General features: G+C 53.5%; 10 protein-coding genes across 10 annotated transcripts in view; 5 read left to right on the top strand and 5 right to left on the bottom strand.

Annotated features, from left to right (window-relative positions):
* Positions 1-210: 210 nt before the first annotated feature.
* On the top strand, positions 211-1196 carry A1O7_04160 (uncharacterized protein; the record flags this gene model as incomplete). Its single annotated transcript, XM_007758175.1, has 5 exons — positions 211-244; positions 302-464; positions 512-589; positions 636-717; positions 771-1196. The coding sequence occupies 5 exons, from the start codon at positions 211-213 to the stop codon at positions 1194-1196; spliced, it is 783 nt and encodes a 260-aa protein (XP_007756365.1).
* Positions 1197-1358: 162 nt separating this feature from the next.
* A1O7_04159 (uncharacterized protein) lies at positions 1359-3963 on the bottom strand (the record flags this gene model as incomplete). Its single annotated transcript, XM_007758174.1, has 7 exons — positions 1359-2028; positions 2075-2239; positions 2287-2508; positions 2562-2694; positions 2746-2945; positions 3008-3506; positions 3561-3963. 7 exons carry the CDS (start codon positions 3961-3963, stop codon positions 1359-1361), a joined length of 2292 nt encoding a protein of 763 aa, XP_007756364.1.
* An 872-nt stretch (positions 3964-4835) lies between these two features.
* Positions 4836-6353, bottom strand: A1O7_04158 (uncharacterized protein; the record flags this gene model as incomplete). Its single annotated transcript, XM_007758173.1, has 1 exon — positions 4836-6353. The coding sequence occupies one exon, from the start codon at positions 6351-6353 to the stop codon at positions 4836-4838; it is 1518 nt and encodes a 505-aa protein (XP_007756363.1).
* Positions 6354-7736: 1383 nt separating this feature from the next.
* A1O7_04157 (DNA primase small subunit) lies at positions 7737-9314 on the bottom strand (the record flags this gene model as incomplete). Its single annotated transcript, XM_007758172.1, has 1 exon — positions 7737-9314. One exon carries the CDS (start codon positions 9312-9314, stop codon positions 7737-7739), a length of 1578 nt encoding a protein of 525 aa, XP_007756362.1.
* A 315-nt stretch (positions 9315-9629) lies between these two features.
* Positions 9630-11578, top strand: A1O7_04156 (ATP-dependent RNA helicase HAS1; the record flags this gene model as incomplete). Its single annotated transcript, XM_007758171.1, has 2 exons — positions 9630-11255; positions 11345-11578. 2 exons carry the CDS (start codon positions 9630-9632, stop codon positions 11576-11578), a joined length of 1860 nt encoding a protein of 619 aa, XP_007756361.1.
* Positions 11579-11788: 210 nt separating this feature from the next.
* On the bottom strand, positions 11789-13234 carry A1O7_04155 (CMGC/MAPK/ERK1 protein kinase; the record flags this gene model as incomplete). Its single annotated transcript, XM_007758170.1, has 5 exons — positions 11789-12408; positions 12460-12774; positions 12824-12890; positions 12941-13073; positions 13122-13234. 5 exons carry the CDS (start codon positions 13232-13234, stop codon positions 11789-11791), a joined length of 1248 nt encoding a protein of 415 aa, XP_007756360.1.
* A 920-nt stretch (positions 13235-14154) lies between these two features.
* Positions 14155-15057, top strand: A1O7_04154 (uncharacterized protein; the record flags this gene model as incomplete). Its single annotated transcript, XM_007758169.1, has 1 exon — positions 14155-15057. One exon carries the CDS (start codon positions 14155-14157, stop codon positions 15055-15057), a length of 903 nt encoding a protein of 300 aa, XP_007756359.1.
* Positions 15058-15185: 128 nt separating this feature from the next.
* A1O7_04153 (uncharacterized protein) lies at positions 15186-16221 on the bottom strand (the record flags this gene model as incomplete). The annotated part of the gene is made up of 2 exons (XM_007758168.1): positions 15186-15542; positions 15724-16221. 2 exons carry the CDS (start codon positions 16219-16221, stop codon positions 15186-15188), a joined length of 855 nt encoding a protein of 284 aa, XP_007756358.1.
* A 1645-nt stretch (positions 16222-17866) lies between these two features.
* A1O7_04152 (uncharacterized protein) lies at positions 17867-19763 on the top strand (the record flags this gene model as incomplete). The annotated part of the gene is made up of 4 exons (XM_007758167.1): positions 17867-18248; positions 18303-18734; positions 18787-19379; positions 19467-19763. 4 exons carry the CDS (start codon positions 17867-17869, stop codon positions 19761-19763), a joined length of 1704 nt encoding a protein of 567 aa, XP_007756357.1.
* Positions 19764-21497: 1734 nt separating this feature from the next.
* Positions 21498-23257, top strand: part of A1O7_04151 (uncharacterized protein) — a gene marked incomplete at both ends in the record, with an annotated part of 3645 nt that continues 1885 nt past the window's right edge. Inside the window, 2 exons of the mRNA XM_007758166.1 lie at positions 21498-21638; positions 21781-23203. Coding sequence (XP_007756356.1) covers positions 21498-21638; positions 21781-23203 — 1564 coding nt within the window. The remainder of the gene's footprint in view (positions 21639-21780; positions 23204-23257) is intronic.

The following is a 23257-nucleotide window of genomic DNA, read 5'->3' as shown; positions in this document are numbered from 1 at the left end:
CTCCGAAGCTGTTGTTTGCGCCGCGTTCGGTCTCCTCTGTCAAGCAAAGTCAGGCCGAACGCCTTCAGGGAGAATGCTGGATTAACTCAGCCTTCCATCGGGCAGCGCTTCCACCAGACTCGATCTACCTCGACGAGCAACAAAGCTCCGGCAGCTGAACTGGACTCTTCCAGCGAAGATGCTTTCAGAACAAGAACAATACAGGATATGATGTCCTTGAAAGGCAGGGTAACTGTTGTCACAGGTAAGCTCGACGTCCACCACGGCTGTTGTTCGATATTGCTAAAACCATGTATTGTAGGAGGAGCAAGAGGCATTGGATTGGCGTTGGCCAGAGGTGCTGCGGAGCTTGGCAGTGATATCGCTGTCATCGATGTTCTCGAGAAGCCATCCGAAGCCTTTGGGGATTTCGAGAAGGAGCTCGGAGTTCGGGCTCGGTACTATCGGTTTGTTCCCTTGTCGGGGTAAGCGTTATGGGACCTGCATTGACCCTTACTGTGTGCGCTGCCAGGACGAGCGTGACCGACCCCACAGGCTTGACCGGTAGTTTTGAGACCATAGTGAAGGATTTTGGTCAGATAGACAATTGGTATGGTCAACCTCTGAACCTCCATACCTGCTAATGTCGGTCAAAGTGTGACAGCCGCTGGGATCGTCCACGACAAGCCCTTCCTCGATACAACTTGGGAAGAGGGGGCGCACATACTAGAGGTCAATGTGAGTTCGGAGGCATTCGATGTGCAAGGAGCCATCTGCTGACACGGTATCAGGTCATGGGCACAATGATGAGTGCACAGTTGGCTGCCAAACAGATGCGAGCTCAAAAGACCGGAGGCAGCATCGTCATGATCGCCTCGGTCTCAGCGGGTACTGCACTGCAAACGCAAAGACTGAATATATATGCTGCGTCCAAGGGTGCGGTAAAGTCCCTGTGTGTGCAGCTGGCTGTCGAACTGGCACCTCTCGGGATTCGCGTGAACACAGTTTCTCCTGGATTCATCGCGACCGAGATGACGAAGGGCCTTGCCGTCACAAGGCCAGAGCTCCTGGCAGTATTCAAGTCGCCTCCGCTGGGGAGAATTGGCGATCGAGCGGATCTCAAGGGCGTAGTGGGATACCTCCTTAGCGATGCGGCAGCCTATACCACCGGCACGGACGTGCTTGTGACTGGTGGCGTGCATGCAGGCTTGCTATAAAATTACAAGCGGCGGAAGACGGCGGGCGTCCAAGAACCCCCCGGCACAAGCATAATGGTACAAGTTGATGATGGTCGCTCCCGGGAACTTCTTCCTGCTGATACAGCAAGGGTCCGGTCGTTACGACGAAAGTTTCCCTGCCTGTTGGCGGACGTATTGGTATCACGGATCTTGAGGCGGGACGTGAGGAAGTTCAAGGTTGTTGTAGCCACCCCAGAAGAGTGTTTCCAGGGAAAAGTCGTCGTAGGCTGTGTCGAACAAGCTGAAAGCAGGCTCCGTTTCGCCAAAACTCAGTCCAAAATCGAAGCTCCCCTGGCTCTGCGGCGACTGGTGGGCTTGTGACAGATCGTTTTCTGCATTCGTTGGCCGTCGCTTCTTGGACGGCACGGGTGCGGTATCTTCTGGCATGTCATCCCATGAACTTTGTCGCTTGGTCTTCGACTTTGACCTCCTCACCAGATCGCTCTTGATGCCCATGATTACCTCAAGTGCCCTGGAAGCGCTCTTGAACGCCATGCCCAATTCACTCAATGCCTGACAGCACAGTTCCAGGTTTTTCCACGCATTGTTACTTCGAGCTGGATCAGTCGCTGCACAGGCCGTAAAGACGTGGATCAAAGTGGCCGTGAACACCAGATGGACTGCTTGCACATTGATCCTTCTGAGGCTGTGAAGGCGGCGATATGTTTGGATGAGCTTTGCCACGAAATTTGCCGAGCTCGTGCAGTGGTTCCGCCCAGTCGCGATTTCGGCTGTGGTCAGACCGGGCAGCGTCTTGACAGAAGCGAAGAAAGGACGGAATGCGATGATCCTGATGGTATGATATTGCATGCTGAATGCCATCAGTGAGCGAAGACTTGCTGGAAGATGTGACTTACTGTAGCTGGAGAACATGGGGAAGGTAGTAGGCGTCCTTATCGACGTCATTCACTGCTAAGCTGGCCGGAAGACTGTGAAGCCAGTTCACCAAGTCATCACCCTTCTGGATTGCAAACTGGAAAAGCTGTCTGGCGCTTTTCGATTCTGTTATGCCGTCGGGGTACCTGAGATGGGTCAGCACCAGGCTGCTGTAGGACGATGTGCTGCTTACAAGTTCTCTCTGATGGCAGTCATGTGTGCGCACAAGTTGACGTTCCATATGCTCAACTCGTCGATTGAATCAACCATGCGAGGCAGTTCCGTGCCCTCATTGTCGGTGTAGGGCGACCAGTACTTCTTCACTTTGCTGCGATTGTCCTCGTGCGCGGAGAACTTCACGGTTATGTGTTTGTCATCGAGGGCGACTGGCCTTCCGACATACAGACTCCACATCCTGATAGCCGTGTGATGAGTGGATGTGGTGGTAACCGGGAATGGTCAACGTACCTGTCGTGGACGAAGACGCCTGCCCATATCACCTTGCGGATCATCCCTTCTTCGGCGGAGATCAGGTTCGCCTGGACGTATGGCTCTGGGTCAAGATGTAGACCAAGGTCAACCGCAAGTCTGACGGCCATCCCTGTGACAGCGGATCAGCACAGCTCCCGGACAGTATTGAGGCATTCCAAACCACTATCCAGCCAGCCACGAGCGTCCCTTGTGAGTAGCGCCTCCACGGCACTAAGGATAACCAGGGATTGCACCGTTGAAAGAGTCGGTGCGTCGAGTTCGAGCTCTAATAGTAGCTTCGACCTGGTAGCAAAGAAATCCGCAAGATTATCTGGTAGGTGCGGGTACGATCTGGTGGTCATGGTGGCTCCGACTGAACACCTGAGATCACGGGTAAGGTAAGAGTCTGTTCCAGTGCATTGGTTCGAGCCCGTGGTACTTACATGGCGTTCGTCAACACTTCCGAATACAACGTACTGAAATGGCCTGCAGCTCTACAGTTCGTTCTTTCCCGCCAGAAGACGGCTTCCTCGACGACATGAATGGAAGGCTCTTCCCACGTGAAGTAGAGTTTGAGAAGGTGATCCTCAGTACTTGGATCAACGAAATGCCCGACCCCTGCCCCAATTAACAGGTCCGCACCTTGTTCGGAAGGAGAGCGGAATTTGGATCGTGACAAGGACAGCGGGCCATTGTGAAGGATGTGCAAGTTGGAGGTGGCGCCGTAGAATCGTAACTGACCGTCTTCGGCCATCTGTAACGACCCCATGCGTCCGGAGAGTTGGTCTAAGAGGATGTCTTCGCGAGTGCCTGTAAGTGCGGCCGTGTCCGAATGTGAGCCGCTGGAAAGAGGTACATCTGGAGACGACTCCGAGTGGAAGTATGCTTCGTCCAGTGGAGCTCCTGCCGCCGACGACACATCGCGACTGCCATTGCGGTCTCCTTCGCCAACGGTTTTCAGCAGTCCTCTCAATGTTCAGGTATGGAAGTCCTTACCTGGCCATCCTGGTGGAGCGCAATCTGACTGCTCTGTGCTGGAAGGAATGCTCTGGAAGCGCGGGTTCTCCATCATTCCTGACACTGGAGCCCCGCTGTTATATAGATCAGTCCGGACGTGCATGGGAGGTGGCGATGGAAGGTCAATCCCATTGGCGATGAGTAGCGACTCGAGTTTTTGGCAATAGCTGGTCAGTGCCTGTAATCTCTCCTTGGGAGCAATCTTGCGTTTGTCAACGCCGTGCTGGAAGACACACTCCTGTGCATAAAGAATACAGTTCGAGCATCGCGGACTGAAGCCATCGCATTTGATCTTTCTCCTTCGACAACCAACACATGCAGTCGTGACGTGTTTGGTCTGCCTCTTTGCTTGAGCATCGGACGTGTCCGTGTTCGGCGACATCAGTTACTTCCGGCTTCCAGCTGCGGGCTGCTGCAGAATCAATCGTAAGAGTACTCCGTATGGTATGGATTCAATGAGCGAGCCTGCGTTACTGAGTCGGCGTCCACATGTCGTCGCTCCTTTTCAGATTGATGATATCCTCGCAATCGAGGGCTGCTATCAAAATTGCGCCCCTCTAAGAACAGGGAGTTGATAGATGTCAGTCAGCGGCCGAGGCCAGTCTATCTTTGCGGGGAATTATGCTTGGGGGTCCTCGTCAAGCGCCCCTCAGCCCCATAGGCTTCCGAGAGCGTGCCTGCCAAGCTGCCCGGAATCTGCAGCACGTCCACCTCTGGGCTCAACCCCATTAGGCGAGAGGCATAGAAGACCCCGACAGATGCGAGATCGGAACACCAGCTGGCTCAAATGTCTTGGAACCCCAGGCCTCTGATCTCTGCACTCAATCTGCACGGCCAAGGTCATTCTGCTGTGAAGATACAACAAAATCGTATCATGGTCACTCTGGTCCATGCCACGGACTACTCTCTTAGTGCCGCATTGAATTGTCGCCCTGCAGCGCACGTTCCGCTCTCCGATACAAATTAACACAGAGACTCTGAACGGCCAGCAGGCTGTCGTCCTTGCTAATGTTACATAGCTCTTGTAAAATCTGCAGCATGTGCCGCGACACGCCCAGGTCCGGTAGCGAGCTTCCTTCAGCAGGGTTGAAAATGATATGTGCCAGAACGACGACCGAAGCCGAAACAATTGTTTCTAGCGATAACCTGCATCTCTGGTTAGAACAAATCTCCATTGGGGAAGCAAGAGTAACTAAAACAGCAAAAGGCTGCTGTCTGGCAGGCCTCAAACATGCTTGGGATCAGACGTCAGACTCACCAGTTGCTTGCGATATCACCCCCCGGTATCAATCCGAGGAGGTCGATAAACCTTCGCGCGCCCTTGTACAAGATCTGAGCCTTCTGCTTTGACATTCCCTCCAACAACCCCTCAGCAGAGAAGGGATTGTGGCCTGTCCTTGAAACGGGTGCTATATAAGCGCGGAAGGCGTACGCAGTCGAGAAATAGGTCGACTCCAACAAAACCACGTGGACCAGGTCCGAACGGTGCAAGGCCGTACGAAGATCTTGGGCATCAAGTTCAAACAGCCAGTTCCGTCGCCAGTCATCCAGCCTCGCATTGATGGAGCGTAGCTCAGCGTCTTCTGGACAATCAGAACTCCGACCGCCTCGGGGCAGCAATACTTGTTCCATGAAGTCGGCCTGCAGTAGAGCCAACTCCACGTGCAAGCGGAACACATTGGCTCTGAACTGCCCGCCATCGGCAGCAATCTCTCCAGCCGGGTCCTCGTCGCTGGGCAGTGGCACGTTTATGAGTCTCGGACTCAGGCCGGGTAGCCGCCCAGCTCTCACAGCCATATCTGTGTCCATAAAGTATGCCACCCAGAACACACGTTGCTGCTGGAGCAACTCGGGAGTGTCTATTAATCTGGGGCTCTTGGGGTCATTGACGTGCAGGTCTTGAATGACACGGAGGGCGAGGCTCACAAAGACCTGTGCTGGGTAAGGGCGTGAGGAAGTTGAGATAACGCACGCGATACCTAGGAAACATTGGGCCAGAAGCAGCGAAGGTCGCAGCATGAGCAATTCCGGTACCACGTCCAGCGATTCTTGTAGATACATGCTGGCATTTTCCGAGTCTTGCGGTACACCCAAGGGACTCATGGATCGTAGGCGGTGTGCGATGGCAAGAACAACCTTAATTGCGACCCATTCGATGGCTACGCCTGCGGCCATATTGTCGTAGGATCTCTGGAAGAGTGAGCTGATAACAGCAGCATCGAAGATCGGAATGGCTGTATTGAAGTCGACCAAGAACTCCTGAAGCAGGAACATGCCTCCCTGAACTGGCGGCAAGGAGCATCTCTTCGCGCCATTGTACCGGATCCGAGGAATCAGTTCAGCATCCGTCGTCGCCAGCGCGGGAGCACTGAGGCCATAGAATGTGTTCGCCTCAGGCGTGCTCCAGTCTTGAGAGGCGTCTGTGGACGGCGGAAAGTCGGGAGCTGATGTCCCACAGGGATCGAAGCGAAGCGCTTGTAATAGGGTCGGGGAAGTGCCACCGTTGCTCCTGATGTTACTCAATGCGGCATCTGGTTGTAAAGCGTCTGGTGCGAACAAATTCTGCTCGACCGAAGATGCTGTCGAGGGGATCGACGACGGCGTCAGGGCGCCAGCTCGTTCTTGCGTGCTCTCTGTAATTTTTGCCACGACAGATATTTTGATGAGTTGCTCCAGGCTCCTCAGACGCTCCTCGAGGCTTTCCATCTGTTTCCTGCGGCTCATTAGCAGAGACACCCATGCTTGAAGGAAATGTGGAACTGCTTGAGCCATTCGCGTATCGGTGTCAAACTTGAAGGCGGCTGGCCTGCAACTTCGGTGCAGCCACAGGAACCTGGACATCTCTAGACGATATCTTCAACCTCCGGACACCACGCATGCTCCTGCTCCCGGATACAAGCTCAGACACTCGACAAGGTGACCAACCTTTTCCGCTTCTCTCGAGGCTTGGTGACATGGGTCATTCGGCACACCGAGTTGGCTTTTGCACATGAGGAACACCTTTCACCTCCCTCCTTCAGATCACAGCGCCTTTTCTTCGCGCGGCAGAGATCGCAGGCCTGGGCAACACCAATCAGTATGCGAGCTTGGCGGACCAATTGGTAGCTCCGGTTACCTGGGCCATGTTGCCTGCCTTGGCAGGCTGTGGAATTGCTTGCGCCATGTCTGCCACTTGCACAACTCGATGTCGCGGTCGTACCCACAGAGAGTGGACAGCGGGCCTGGCTAACGGAGGCTACACAGTCTCAGAGCTGTTGACCTTAACGATGGATGGTGCAATCCGCTCCACAGTATGAGACCACTATGATGACCAGTAGAGCTTTGATCCTCTGGGAAATTAAGGTCAGAAGTTGCATAGGTAGCGTGCTGATGTTGTATAGTCTACTACTAGGAACTGTCCAAAAGTGCGACCCGAGGTAGAGGCCGATTCCCATGACGTTCAAGAGGCAAGCTGGGCAGATCACATGGAACCAGTACATTACTCCCTCCAGGGTTCCAAACGAGAGTTTCATCGTGGTTGCTTACATGAATTATAGTAATTGCTTCGAAAACGACCCGCGCAGATGCGGGATTTACCGCCTTCAGAAAAGAGCTATGCGTGGTGCTGACAAATGCGGTATACCGAAGCTGGTACGAGGTTGTCGCTCAATCTTGCCAACAAGGGTAATAGGGAGCATGCGGAAGCCCGGAGACTAAATCGAACCGGATGTCCGACAGTGTACTTCGTGCTGCGCACCGTGTAGGGATCCCTGGCGGCCATGATACATAGGTGCTTCGTGGTGCACGGACCTCACAGGCCGCATTGGCTTCCGACAAATTCGTCCACGTGATTGTATTGTTGAGCCGTGTTGTTCGGCCTGACTGATTTTCTCGTCCTCTCATATCTTAGATGAAAGCATAAGCCTTGTGGAAACCCGTCCTGAACAGAGCCGAGTTGGAGTCCGGATGTCGCGGTAGGTTGGCCCAGGCAAGGCGTCTCAACAAAGTTGTCCAGCATTTGCTGCTCGATGCAGACAAAGCATTTTCTGATACAGTGGACTGTGCAGAGTGTCCAGGACGAGGAGCCCGACATTTAACTGACTTTATAGTAGACCGACATATCCTTCGCGAAATGCAAGCCGTAATCTGCAGGTTGTGCAGAAGGATCATTCACGCTCAAAACTCCATGCCATCTGCCCCGGTAGCACCATCATCATCACGCTCTCGTTTGACTCGAACCACTTCGCTCTTGAGCATCGACCTGACAAATCCATCAAATAACTCGACGTACGGTTTCAGGCTGGTCTTTTCCCAGTCGTTCAGTCTCCTCATGCTGACACCATCCTCAACATATCCGTTGGTCTGTTCTTCACCCCCATCAGTACTGCCATACCGATCCACTTCCGTGAGAAGTTCAGTGACCTTGGGGACAGAGAGCGGATCAAATGCTTCAGCACGCGCCATATCACCACCCGCTGTGATAGGCACGCAGACCCTTCCAGTGCCAGGATGCACCACGAAGGGGCTTTTCAGCAAATGGATCTTCTTCTTGCCAACCTCCACGTCTAGTCTGGGATATGTATACTCCAGCAGGATGTCCTGCTTTGCTTCGACCAGGGCTTTCGTATCTAGCGTCTTGCTGACTCCGGTCTTGGCTAGGGCATCAATATCTTCCCACTTCCTGATACTTGGCCGGTCGGGGCTGCTCGACCACTTCTTCGTCAAGGCTTCGTTCAATGCCTTATCCGGCAACAGTTGCAGAAGGCGAGCTTGTCCGGTCTCAGACTTAAACGGCTCTTGATCCACCAATACTTGCTGGAAATATGGCTTCAATATCTCAAGACTTCGAGCGATATGTGGATGGAGGGGTCGTTTGATGTTGACTCTCTTCCCACCCTGTACGCCGCCCTTCAGAACTTCGAAATAACCTGTGATGGCTTTCCGCTTGTCATCGTCCAGCACTCTCGCGTCTTTATCGCTGACCCAGGCGTGAACACCACGACGGCCGGAGTAAATCCAGATGATGTGCTCAAAGCCAAAGTCTTCTCTCAGCGCCACATCAACAACTTTTATGGTCATTGTTGCGAAGGCCCAGCATTTGCTACAGATGTTGGCCTTTTCGCAACAGGACCGTATGTCGTCGTAGTCTGTCAAATCAATATCGAAGACTATCTCCTTGCTCAAAGGTCTGAACATCGAACTTTTTCTCAAGGTCTTCCGGTCTCTTGGGTTCGTAGTGTAGACTGGGCCAATCTCGAATCGAGATGGAACGTGTCGGAGGATATCTTTGCGCAACATATCGGCTGTGGGATAAGACTGATACCGAAGATATGCATCGTTCGAAAGCGTCAATGCGAATTCTCGATTGGCGAAGTCTGGCCCTGGCTTTGGCGAGTGGTTGAGCCATTGAAAAAGGGATCGGAAGGGAAATAGTCGGGCGTAAAATTGCTGCATTACATTCGAGTCTGAATACGACTCTTGCTGTGAGGTCGAAGCAGCCTCTTCTGACGAGGTAGGTGCCGAGTGCGGTGGTGAGGAGGGTATGTTGGCATCGCTCACGAGTTTATCAAATTCTTCATCGTCCCCGTCGAACAGGTCCTCCAGTGCGAGAGGAGCCTGGTCGCCGACCTGTTCCGTCGATTTGTCCTTGTTGTCGCCATTCACAACTGGCGGAGCATCCGGAAGATCCAGATCTTCACCATGAGAGGGCGATTGTGCTCGTGGTGATGATGACTCTGCCATCTTGATGCCCATGCTGACTGCGCCACTTATGCAAGCTCTATTTCCTTGTAGAAAACTGCATGAAGTACGAAGTGTCGAGCCTGCTATCACAGAATATGATAAATGGAAACAGCGACGCGTTCACGGCGTTGCAAAGCGCGTCGCGATTCGTGTAGCCAATCAGTGTGCGTGGTCTAACAGGCCTGGCTTAGACCACAATCGGCTAGGCTGGAACATCGGCCTTATCGATAAGTCCAACGGAAAAATTGTCGCCAGCCTCGCTGTCTTTCTGCCAATTTTCAACTCCGCACCTAAAGCACACGACCCGCGCAAGGACAAGACCCCAGGATGTCGAACACACTGGAGCCTCAGGTCGAGAAATCGAAGAAGCGCAAGAGGAAGAGGACGAAGCCCACCGACGCAGCAGCCGAATCGGTGGCCCCTCTGCTGGCGACCAATGCTCCAGACGCTCCAGAACCTCCAATCACGAAGCAATTGCAAGAAAAGAGCAAAAAGAGGCGGAAAACATCTCACGAAAGCGAAGATGAAGGAGAGAGTGAGACAGAGGTGCCCGCCAAGGACACGAATACTGCGAAGCCTGAGTCCGTAGAGGAGAAGCCCTCGGACGATGAAGACGGAGTCGATGGCGAGGATGCAGACCCCGAGCTCTCAGAAATCGTCAACGCGAGTGGTTTGAATACCACACCTCGCGGAACAACAGACCTGCCCACCGACGTTGCTCCCTCCCTCCCAGGCACAGACACCGTGCCACAGGACTTTTCCGAACTCAATCTCTCGGAAAAAACTACAAAGGCCATCCAGGAAATGGGGTTCACGACCATGACGGAGATCCAACGCCGGGGCATCCCTCCACTCCTCGCAGGCAGGGATGTATTGGGCGCTGCCAAGACCGGCAGTGGAAAGACCCTCGCCTTCCTGATTCCTGCCGTCGAGATGCTGCACGCCCTGCGCTTCAAGCCCCGCAATGGCACGGGCGTCATTGTCGTCTCCCCAACCCGCGAACTCGCATTACAAATCTTCGGCGTTGCGCGCGACCTCATGAAATTCCACACTCAGACATTTGGTATCGTGATCGGCGGCGCGAACCGGAGCGCCGAGGCAGAGAAGCTTTCCAAGGGAGTGAATCTCTTGATCGCCACTCCCGGTCGATTGCTGGACCATCTCCAGAACACCAAGGGGTTTGTCTACAAGAATGTCAAAGCGCTAATCATCGACGAAGCCGACCGCATCCTCGAAGTCGGGTTCGAAGACGAAATGCGACAGATTGTCAAGATCCTCCCGGACCGCGACTCCCGCCAGACGATGCTCTTCTCCGCCACCCAGACCACAAAGGTCGAAGACCTGGCGCGCATATCCCTCCGTCCGGGCCCGCTGTACATCAATGTGGACCACAAGGCCGAGACCAGCACCGTCTCGGGCCTCGAGCAAGGCTATGTGATTGTCCCGCCCGAGACGCGCTTCCTCCTGCTTTTCTCCTTCCTCAAGCGCAACCTGAAGAAGAAAGTCATCGTCTTCATGTCCTCGTGCAACTGCGTCAAGTACCATTGCGAACTCCTCAACTACATTGATCTGCCCGTGCTGGAACTCCACGGCAACCTCAAACAGCAAAAGCGCACGAATACATTCTTCGAGTTCATCAACGCCAGCCACGGCACGTTGATCTGCACGGACGTGGCGGCACGAGGCCTCGACATCCCCAGCGTCGATTGGATCGTGCAGTTCGACCCGCCGGACGATCCGAGGGACTACATCCACCGAGTGGGACGGACTGCTCGCGGAAGCAACGGCAAAGGAAGGAGTCTGATGTTCTTACAGCCCAACGAAGTCGGGTTTCTGTCGCAGTTGAAGGAGGCACGTGTTCCGGTCGTGGAGTTTGATTTCCCAACCAAGAAGCTGGTCAACATCCAGAGTCAACTGGAAAAACTGATCGGACAGAACTATTACTTGAACAAGGTGAGTTGGCTTTTCGTCCCAGTCGTCCCTGCAGAGCTTGTGGGCGTGCAGACATGAATGCGTGCGTGGAGCTAACAAATCACAATCAGTCCGCCAAGGATGGATACCGCTCGTACCTGCAAGCGTACGCCTCACACAGTTTGAGGTCCGTTTTCGACGTAAACAAGCTTGACCTGGTGAAGGTTGCCAAGAGCTTCGGCTTCGCTTCGCCTCCCCGAGTCGACATTCAGCTGGGCGCAAGCATGCGGGATAAGAAGCAGAACACAGGGAGGAGAAGCTACGGAAGCCAACCCAAGCAGAAGAATGGGTTCCGAAGAAAATGATCCCAAGTCAGGAGGAGAAACAGGTAAAGGGGTCAAATCAGGAACACAAGCGAAAAAAGGGTCATGGAAGTGGTGGGTAGAGAAAGAACTTCAAATTCATGATATATTTTGATTCGATGCTGCTCTGTTCACTTTCCAAGCTCCAGATAGGGACTACAGCCAATTTTCAGAACTTGCGACGGTGGCGGCGTAAGGACAAGGACGGGCAGTCTATCGTCTCATGAGAATATCCGCTCCAGCCTGCAACTCGTGCTCAAGATCGCTAGCGCCTGCGAACGAGTCTGCCTCTTGCGGCCTTGGGTCTTCATGGCGGCTCCATTGACTGGGGTTCTCAGGAATCGGTACGTTCATATTGGCCGTGGGAGTCGGGGTTGTCTGGTGGCGGACGTGGTGACGGAACCTCATGACCTCGTCCAAGATCATCTTCCGCATTTCCTGCACATCCTCGACCACCTCAAAAGCGAAGTCGAAGGTCTTAGGACAGGCAGGTTCGTCACTAGCGTCGTGCCAGATGTGGAGGTACCTGTGTTCCAAGGCGTCTTCCACCGAGATGCGGGATGAAGGGTCGAAAGTCAGCATGCGATCTAGAAGATCGAGCGCATCAGGGTTCGCCTGCGGGAACAGTCTCTGGAAAGGGATCTTTGGCATGTAAGGCAGGTTTCGGACGTATTCCTGTGCACGTGGCGATCCGATTCTCGACAGAGTCTCTTCATTGGGAGTGCCGAGATAGTGCAGGATCTGGTTCAGCTGATCGACGTAGTCGCGGCCCTTGAAGAACGGTCTGCCACCTAGTAGCTCGGCCAGGATACACCCGACGGACCACACATCGACTGTTGCCCAGGTTAGCTAGGAACCGGTATGTCACGGCCTGTTTGACGTACTAGCTTTGGTGTAGCTCTGGAAGCTCAACATAATCTCCGGAGCCCGATACCAGCGGGTAGCGACATACTCAGTCATATACCCGGCATTTTCCTCAGGATCCTGAGAGAAACCTCTAGCCAGACCAAAATCGCAGATCTTGAGCTCACAGTCGGCATTGACGAGAAGGTTGCCAGGTTTTAGATCTCTGTGCAAGACATTCGCCGAGTGAATATACTTCAGGCCGCACAAAATCTGGTAGATGAACGATTGAAAATGGGCGTCCGTCAATGGCTGTCCTGATCGAATGATGGCGGCGAGATCGCATTCCATCAGCTCTAATTCCAGTTAGTGAATGTTCTGCCTCGACCTTGGTGGCAGTCGTACCTTCGTACAGATATGTCTCGTTGAAATTGTCCGGGCGAGGAATATCCATGTCATAGAGACAAGTAATCTGTGTCTGGTCAGCCGGGTGCCTCCTCTGAGCTTGACTACGAATCTAACATTTCTGTGCCCGCGGAAATGTTGCAGGAGCTTGATCTCGCGCAGAGCTCGCTTCGCAAGGATCTTCTTGCTGAACACATTGGTGACCTTCTTGATAGCTACCCCCTCTCCTGTTTGACCATTGGTAGCAGCGCTTCGAAGGTGTCAGCAACGCTCTGGCGCATGTTCACAGCAACCATACCAGACAATGCCATATGCGCCCTGACCCAACTCTTTTGTGACAGTGTATCGGTCATCAACAATGAAATCTTGATTGAAGACTTTGAACACCTTGCGCCCGGCTAGATCCCCCATATTTGCTGTTGCAGTCTATTACTCTTGGTTGATCTGGGATACACACAGCGCAAGTCGAGCAGCAAGCGGACGGAGGAAGACGAGGTAAATAGGGATGTCGCGGGTCGAGGACCCAGCTGAATCAGCTGAATATATGGCTGAAGCGGATAGATTAGGCAAGAAGGCAGGGCCAATTTCTTTCTTCAAATATCATGCGGCTGAGTGATAGAGTTGGCTGGTGCTGACACTGAGTATACGGCTGCGCTTGGTTGCGGCGGGTGTGTCCAGTCCGCGACGACAAGGTGGGGGCCGCTTCAGGTGAAGCGCAAGATAGGCATGTAAGACCTAGCCAGTAGAAATATTTGCCGGTAGAGAGAGGACCAGATCGCGGTGTGCCAAAAGAATCCAGATATCCCAAGTCGTAATCTGATAGCCGCTGGAGCGGGTTGAGGCAGCGTTTGCGGTGAACTGTTCTCGCTCCCCTCTTCTCCCGTTAAGCAAGCGCGCGCTCCGAAGGTGTTTCAGAGGTGGGATGAACGAGGGGCAAGGCACCACAGCTGGGTCCCGGTGCCCGTTAGGGCACAACTAGCAGAGCCTAACAAAGAGCTTCGGAGCGCCAAGCAACACGTGCCGGGGCTAGTGCGGCCCCGCCGATGAGGCGGCTGGCGCCACCAGCAAAAACTGTGGCTTGAGAATCTCCATGTTGAGTGGGCGTGATGTTTGCGAGACATCGAGGAAGGAGAAATTGATGCTTGTTTGCCGGTATCGAAGCAGTGCAACTCTCCAAGATTTTCAAGAGTCTCGAGAGCAAGATTCAGAGTAGTCGTGTTCCTTGCCGAGAGCTTTTATTGGCATCACATCGACCCATGAGAAATGTTAAGTCATAGTCAACTTTTATAATTCGTCCGTCAGTACGGAGTACTGCAGCCTGCATCAGTATCATGGAAGAAGTTCTTGCGAGACACCGCAAAGAGAAACGAGATCTGCAGGCAAAGATAACGCAAAGGAAGAAGAACGCCACGAAGAAAACCAGGAAAGGCGTCAATGATGAATGTGACAGGCTTGAGAGAGAGCTGGCTGAAAAGCAACAAGCAGAGCTTGAAGCATTGGACCCTGCAAAGGAGCCCCAGATAGTAGATGCACTTGAGGAGTTGGTTATCGACGATGCTCCTGCCACAACCAATGGCGAGTCAAACACAGCAACGGAAGACCTTAGGCAAGAGAACCATCAGCAAGCCTCGTCGACCGACCAACCCCAACAGAAGAAACCCAACAGACAAAAAGCAAGACTAGCACGCCGAGCAGCAGAGGCAGAAGCTCAAGCGGCTGCAGCGGCAGAAGAAGCATCGCACCTACCCGACCTGCGTGAGCGAGAGATCTCAGCAATGAAAGAACAGATGAAGAAACTCGACCTCTCAGAAACCCTTATCCGCCCCGACGGCCACTGTCTCTTCTCAGCTTGTGCGCACAGCATGCCGCTTGATCTCCTTGTGGCACAGACTGGGCAGGCCAAAAAGGAGCCCTACCAACACGTCAGATATGCTGCGGCGGAATTTATGCAGAGGCACCCGGATGATTTCGCGGCTTTTATGGAAGAGCCATTGGAGTCTTATGTGCGGAAGATCCGCGACACAGCCGAATGGGGCGGAGAATTGGAGTTGCAGGCTATTGCACGGTCTTATAACGTTGATGTCAATGTTCTTCGAGCAGATGGCCGGGTTGAGAAGATCAGCTCTGGATCAGAGAGCAAGGAAGATGCAGAGCCCATATGGCTGGCTTACTACAGGCACAGCTTCGGACTAGGCGAGCACTACAATGCTCTGAAGAAGTCGCACAAAAGCTGACCTGACCCTGGCCCCAAGCAGCGGGTCAAAATGCCGGACAAGACTCCTGAGAAGCTAGCTGTTGAAGCCCGATTTCTCAACTCGTTGACACGACCGAACAACGTGTGCAAGCAGCCGATACTCCAACATCAACGATGTCTCCAGACCGAGATGTAATCTTCGACATTCCCATCCTTATCCTTTCCCACCTGATGGGTATCAGCAGGATGCCAGTGACCCACCCTCTCAAAAGCGTTCGGACTCGACTCGACTAAGGGATTCATCTTGACATTGCCCTCTGAATCATATGCAATCTCTTCACCCGGGTGACTGAGATGCTCGAGATACGTCTTTGGAGGCACACTGAAAGGTGGCCCACCTGACTTAGCAGGCTTGGAGATTGGGAATTCGAGACAGACGAGGTTTGCCTGAGGGGAAGCTCGGAGCAGCTCGGTCATGCGTTTCGCCCAGTCTTTTCGCATGGACGGGTGCATTGCACAGAAAAACTGGCCGGCCGCGTTCGTCAGTATGGCCAAGTGCATAAGGTGCTGCGGATGATGGGAAGATGCAGGACTCGCAGGTTGTATCAGATCAGACAACCCTGAGGCTGAGATCTCTGACCCGAGACGAGCACAAAGAACCGCGATCCCAATCGTGACTTGTGGGAAAAGGGGCTTTGTCACTCACGGTGTAATCGTAGATCAAATCGAACTTTCCATCCCAACCTTCCCACCCTACCTTGCTGAACCACTCGTCTTTGTAAAAATCTCCCTGCACGAATTTCATCTCACCTTGCCCCATCTTCACGTCCTTCACAGGATAGCTCCCCTTATGCTTATTGACGTATTCCTCGCATGCGGCCAGCGCCTTTTCAGCATATTCCAGGCCTACAACATCGTATCCAAAACTCGCAAGCAGCAATACATCGACACCCCGCCCACAACCGGGTACTAATGCACGTTTCCGCCGTCCATCCAGAAACGGTCCACCAATGACTTTGGCGTGGTTCAAGAGGGTGTCAGCCAGTGCTGGAGACGGAGAGCCGCGGTCCCATGGTAAGAAGTCGCCTTTGTTCCATAGCTCGTCCCAGCCTTGCACGTACGAGGAGCCCGAGTACTGAGCCATGTGGGACTTTAGCTTTTCGCGGTTGGCCGCGGTGGCTGCTGCGGGATTCGCTGTCGACATGATGGCGGGTGAGCCGATGCGCACTATCACTGATACTGGACGTCGTTGTAGACTTTGGACCTGAATGTTTCTGCGGGTTCTTGAGATCGTAGAGGGTAGTCTTGTTGTTGCGCCGACGACGTGATACTCTGCGAGCAGACCAGCACTTTGGTAGATTTTTACGCTCGGTCTAAGAGTGCAGCAGTACATACAAGTCCAAGTGATGCTGAGGCGGTTATTGATTGTTCTCTCGGGACACGGAGTACAGAGTCGAGCTTAGAAAAGAGTGCTGTCGACACTGCCTTGAAGGGAAGATCGTGAGAAGTGGAGTGGAGAATGACTTGGTCTGGTGGGTAACTGCCTTTTGAATTGACAGATGGCTTCGGTACGAGTGCACAGTATTATGCATCCAGACCACGAGGAGGGATGTCAATTTCGTATCTCATTAACAACCAGCATTCTAATCACGATCGTACAATGGTCATCTTGCTCCTAGAGTCACACTATGTCTTGCACGTGGATTTCGGGTAGGTCGCTCAAGCTAGTTCACCCGCGACTTCCAAGTTGACAATCTTCTGTCGGTGCTGATTCCCGGCTGAACGCAGCGAGCCGGAAGACTGCACTCGACACAGCGGTCATCCGTCAACACTCATGGTCTCACCTGATGGTCTCCTCAGCTCAGACCTGACATTGCCGAAGCACACGTGGGTGCTCGATCGATCTTACGATGCTCGAGATGCCCATGTCGTGTCCTTTCCTTGGCTTAAACGCACCTCAATGTTGAGGTACATCGTCTGCAATCTGCGAAGCAAATAGCCTCGGCTTCAAGCCTTTTCGGAAGGTGTGGTGTTGGTCTGCACCCCTGCCTGCATTATCTGATGTGAAGCGTACCTGCGCGTGTTTTGACGGGTGCTAACACAGGTAAACAACAAGTGACCATTGCAACCAATCTTGACGGGAACTTCGACAAGGACGTGGCCGTGCAAGTCAGTCTAGAAGCCAGATTATCAACAGTATTCTCCCTCGTCCTGGCCATCATCAAAATTATCGCGGCCGTACGCCGTACATCCCGTGAGCCTGGGGTCCGGGCGAACCAAAAGCCAAGACGCAGATGGGGTGGCAGAAGTCTTTCCGTTTTCGAGGTGAATTCCTGCTCCTTCCTCTTTGCCTCCAACTGCGGCTTTCCATCTCCCCTCGGCAAAGCGGCACGACAAAGCCCAAAGAATTCATCAGCGCGTTCTTCTCCATCTGTGTTGAATGCAGAAAATGCCGGCTATCAATGCTTAACCCCACCACGTTACTGTCGTCATTGGCTGTACACCGGACAATGGGGCATGGTCCACGAGAATTCGATCCTCATGCGTCGGGTAACTGCAAATGTCCTCGCTTTTGCCGCTGCGGACGTCCATCTTGTCTGGCTGAACACCATGTCGGTTGTGTTTCTGGCTTCGAGGACTATGCCAGACTGCACCAGCTTCATATGTAGCTGACCGCATCTTGAATATGCTCCGCTCCAGCATCAATTTGGCTTTCTCCATTCTATATTTCCAAATTTGAGCGAATATTCGGTTCCCAACATCCTGTGCTCGAGGAATGACTTGCCCAGCAGATTCTTCGAAGTCTTGTTCACTCACGGCCGCCTCCTATCGCTCATCTTATTGCGCCGATGTCTTTCGATAACGTCGAGAAACTTCCTGCCGCTGAAGATACTTTACGCCGTGCATCCTCAGACGGGAAGATCAGGAAAGAGGAAGATGTCGAACGCGATTCTGACGCCCGATCTATTCACTCTCAGCGCTCTGAACCATCGACTGTTGCTGATACGCACGATGTCGAAAACGCCGACGATGTGCTGGCAAGGACTATAACACCCAAGAAACCTATCGTCAAGGTCTCGCGCACAGAAAGACGGGGGCTGTTTGCACGGTTCTCTTTGACAGCCGAGGTTACGGATCCGTACCACTATAAGGATAGCACAAAATGGTTCATTACCTTTGTCGTGGCTATAGCCGCTGCCGCCGCACCGGTTGGCAGTGCGATCATATTGCGTATGTTTTCTCGTGCTGCCATTACTGAACAATGTTGTTGACTATGTCGTCCAGCAACTCTCGACGATGTGGCGAGGAATCTCCACACCGACGCAACCACCACCAATCTGTCTGTTGCATTGTACATGTTGAGCATGGCTATATTTCCTCTGTGGTGGTCAGCCTTCTCTGAGACTGCTGGCCGGCGTACTATATACCTCACCTCCTTTACCATGTTCATTCTGTTCTCTGTCCTGAGCGCTATCTCCCATTCGATATCCATGCTTATTGCCGTGCGGCTGTTCGCCGGCGGCGCTGCTGCCTCTGTCCAGGCGGTTGGTGCGGGGACGATCGCCGACATTTGGGAGTCTCGGGAGAGAGGTAGAGCGATGGGAATCTTCTATCTGGGACCTTTGTGCAATCCCCTGCTCGCGCCTATAGTGGGTGGCATTCTCGGCCAAGCTTGGAATTGGAGAGCAACTCAATGGGCCCTGGTAATATATGGAGGTAAGCTTGACAGTGGCGATGCGCCAAGGAATAGCTCTGACAAATATGATAGTCTTGACGTGGCTGCTGGTCTTCTTTGGCCTGCCTGAAACACTGAAGGCGGCCAAGGATGTAGGTCCAGACACAGAGACAGACAATGCGCCTTCGACTGCCGGCAGCGACCGGCCACCGCTGAGTCGAACCTCAACCCGGGAGGTGGTACAAAGGAGATCGAGAAAGTACTTGAAGATTGCACGAATGTTGTTGGTGGACCCACTCAGCGTCATCTTGTACCTACGATTCATGCCCGTTCTGCTCACGGTGTATTACTCTGCGGTTACTTTCGGCTCATTATACGTACTCAACATCAGTATCCAGTACACTTTCGAGAGGCAACCATATGACTATGCGACAATCATCATCGGACTGCTGTATCTGCCCAACTCGGTCGGGTACATTCTGGCGAGTTTGATGGGTGGTCGCTGGATGGATTGGATCATGAAACGAGAAGCAATCAAAGCGAACCGCGTGGATGAGCGTGGAAAGCTGATCTTCAGGCCCGAGGATCGCATGCGTGAGAACGCGTGGCTGGGTGCACTGATGTATCCGTGCGCTCTAATCTGGTACGGTTGGACGGTACAGAAAGGGGTGTTTTGGATAGCACCGGTGAGTCATTCTGAAACCATCCAAAGTACCTCCTTTTGTACTGTGTACCATGCAGGTACCGTGCAGTGGCTGACACGTGTGGAACAGATGATCGCGAACTTCTTTTATGGTTTGGGGTCAATGCTCATTTTTGCCATGTCCACGACCATGTTGACAGAGTTTATGCCACGTCGATCCTCTTCTGGAGTAGCTTTGAACAATCTATGCCGGAACATTTTCTCATGCGTTGGCGCCATCGTCGGGGCGCCACTGATTGCAGCCATTGGGAATGGCTGGCTGTTTACTATTCTTGGACTTTGGGCACTGTCCAGTGCCTCCGTAATTTGGGCTATGAAGCGCTACGGCCCAGGTTGGCGGGAAAATATGGATAGACAGTTGGGTTGACATCAACATGAAGCGACCATAGAATATACCCAAAGCTCCAACACAAAGGCTGGTGCACTTTCTATTCTGTTTGTGTGACCTACCTAGGCACCCGATCGTCGTTGCCAACCAACACGTGATATGTCCATCAATCACGGGGATATTAAGATCATGAGTCAGGACATTTATCTTGCTCACCCAATGGAACGCGCGCTCTGAAAGTGAAGCACCACTCAGATAGGAGGGGGAGAGAAAGAGGCCATAGAAGCGGGGTGAGGCCAGGGTGATTCTTGAGTGAACCTGTGATGAACGAGGAGCAACGGACTTTGCTCTCCGGGTCGGCGATCGGCTCGACCCGCAACTTTCAAGTTCTGATGCTTCGTCAATTACCAGATTCCTCTCCATACCATTCATAACCGTTATTTTTCAGCATGGGATGGTGGCTGCCAACTGTGCTGTCGCCAATGACGACCTCACTCATGAACTCCTCCGCGCCTAAAAGACTTGACACCGCGACACTCGAGTAATGTGATGTGCGCCGCTGGACCTCCGCAGGGATCCCGTTTTTGTGCGTCTCTCAATGAACACCCATCACTTCCCGAACGAACTGGTCTCGATGGCTCCAACTCACTGCATTGCTTCTGGCAAATCGAAACACATGGCACGTCACCTACAGACTACAGCAAGGATGAGGACTCCCTTCATCCGCAGCTTCTTCTCCTTCTTGCTGACCAGTGATGAGTTGGGCATCAATCTAGGAACACCTTCCGCCACGTAGGCGGCCCAATCATTGCCAGCCTCATGCACATTTCATCCAATTGCGGACAATTGCGGTGATTATCCAGTCCTTATTGCAGTTGTCTGACCTTGACGCAGTCTTATACTGGCTTTCTTAGTTTTATCCCGCGTTGGTCTGCATGACCGCCGCTGAATTCGCCGTCCAAACCTGCGCCGCACCGACTTGTCATCGTCGACGTGGTCCAATTGCCAAAATTCGCTTGTGCCAAAATGGGGTCTGATGCTCGTGGCGCTCATTCTTGCCGCAGACATGAGTCCCGACGCAAGGATCACGCTTGGGCTTCACAGACCCTGTCCTCTGTTCAACCAGATGTTGCAACACCCTGTGTCTTGCAGCCATTCCTTTCTCCTTATTACATGTCTCTCAGGTTTTACGAGTACTTCGCTTCTCTACCCTACCGTTTCTATCCGGTAACGTAACGTCACCTCGTTTGCCGATCCTCCCGCAAAGCTCGTGATTCTCGGGTGAGGGAGGCGATTGGCAGCTTCGACAAATTTGCCTTACCGACGTCCATACACACCCCAGGCATCTAACTTGCAATGGGAAAGAATAAAAAGAGGAAGGCTAAGAAGACTCTTGACATCTGGTCTGATCAGTCCAACCAGGATAACGGAGATGGCACGACCGTTCCATTATCCGTTCCAGTACGCGCAACTTCCTACCTATGGTTATCAGACCTTTGATCCAAGCGCCGTTTCGTTTTCTTTCCACCCCATTATACCAGCCGACCGATTATATCCCAGCAAGCCATTTGCTGACGACCAGATGAAGCCGGAAGAAGAAACAACTCCGCCCTCGGAGGAAAATCCAGTGCCTCCTCAAAATGATGCGCCAGCAGAAGCAGAAGGCAAGTTTGGAGTTTTTGTTCTTATTTTCATGCTCTGACGCGTTCATCAGACCCAGGCACGACAGGCGATATAGATACGACGGATTCCACCGCACCCGATCAAGCAACAATGACCGGCGAATCAGAGAAGGGCAGAGATGGAGGTAAACGGGAGAGATACCCTGCTGGGGTGGTTCAGACTAACAGGTTCTTCACAGGCGGCGACGGTGAACCAGAAACTGCGACAGAGGAATCGACGCAGCAACCGACAGTAAGTTGATGACCTTTTCGAAGACATTCGTCCTTGACCATGAACGGCATCAAGTCGTTCACGGTCACGACATGGACCCCATTTTCCCGATGGAGATCTCGATTCATCCCAAACCCTATAGTGCCATTTGCTGACTCCACAGACACCGGAGCCGACGGATGATGCTCCAGCTGATGCTCCAGCTGATGCTGCTGGTGATGATCCAACCGGGACAACAGAAGAAACTAAGCCTGAAGCGCCAAAGGAAGGATCCGTCGACGCACCAACAGAAGAGGCAGCTGCCGATTCACCGGGAGATGGCGAGTCGCACGATTCACAAGCAGCTACAGCCGTCGAGTCAAGTGAAGGCGACAGGCATCCGGAACTCGAGACTGTCGTCGAAATCGTCGAGAAGATGCAGGCTGACGACGCGCCTCCGGAAGAGATCACTGAAGTACTAGAACAGGCCATGTCGGACGTTGGAGCTGGACCTGATTCCCCAGCGCCCGATGAAGAGCCATCCCCAACGGAAGCAGAAGAGGCCGCCGAAGCCTCGTTAGACCCGATGACTGAGGAGACTGGTTCGACGGAAGAAAGCACTACAGAGGGATCCGTACCAGATAAAGAAGACGAGCCTCAGGCGGATGCAGAGCAAGCCGAGCCCTCCACGAACAGTACCGAAGCTGATGCCGCCCCAACAGACGCAACCGAAGCAGAACCGCTTGAGTCTTCTCCCATTGACCCAGCTGTTGAGGAGGACAAGGATAGAGCCTCGGATGAGCCTCCAGCTGAACAGTCAGCTGAAGAGGCTAAAGCGGAGGACGACGACCCCTCAGATGACAAGCCAGATGGGCCCCTCGAGGATATATCTCCACAAGGAAATGAAACTGAAGCGGTGCCAGCAACAGAAGACGCTGGCCCAGGGGAAGATGGCCCTGGCGATGACGCACCTGCTGTCGAAGCCGTCGCAGCAGACGAGACACCTGCTGATGAGCAGGCCGATGAAGCCGCCGTCGGCACTCCGGAAGAACCCCAGGCCGAGACAACGCAACCCGAACAGGCAGATCCTCGGGCGGACGATGGGGCTGATGGGGAAGCCGACGCTTCTAAAGAAGCGGAGGAGCAGCCGGCGGATACAGATGCTCCCGCAGAGGATGAGGCGACAAAGGAGGCTGAGGAACCTCCAGCTGATGCTGCAGATCAACCAGTAGATGCACCATCTGCTGCCGAGGACTCCGTTCCACCGGCCGAGGAGAATAACGAGTCTCCAGAAGCAGCTGCGGAGGGGGATACGTCCGAGTCGACTGAAGACGCGGGAGCGTCTGTTGAAGCCGCTTCTGACGAGGCTGCCACTATGGGTCCGCCTTCAGAAGAAGCACCGTCAGAGGAAGCACCGTCAGAGGAAGCACCGTCAGAGGAAGCACCGTCAGAGGAAGCACCGTCAGAGGAAGCACCGTCAGCGGAAGCATCAGCTGAAGGGTCGGCGGCTGAAGCGGTGGCCGCCGAAGAAGCCGCCGTTGCAGGAACAGCTACCGAAGAGCCAACTCCTAAAGAAGCGCCCGGCGAAGAAGGTGCCCCCGAAGAAGGTGCCCCCGAAGAAGCTGCCCCCGAAGAAGCTGCCCCCGAAGAAGCTGCCCCCG

The sequence above is a fragment of the Cladophialophora yegresii genome (genome assembly GCF_000585515.1).
Source record: "Cladophialophora yegresii CBS 114405 chromosome Unknown aczIN-supercont1.3, whole genome shotgun sequence".
Classification (NCBI taxonomy): Eukaryota; Fungi; Ascomycota; class Eurotiomycetes; order Chaetothyriales; family Herpotrichiellaceae; genus Cladophialophora; species Cladophialophora yegresii.
The sequence above is the reverse complement of the archived record's forward strand: the minus strand, read 5'-3'. Positions and strand labels throughout refer to the sequence as shown.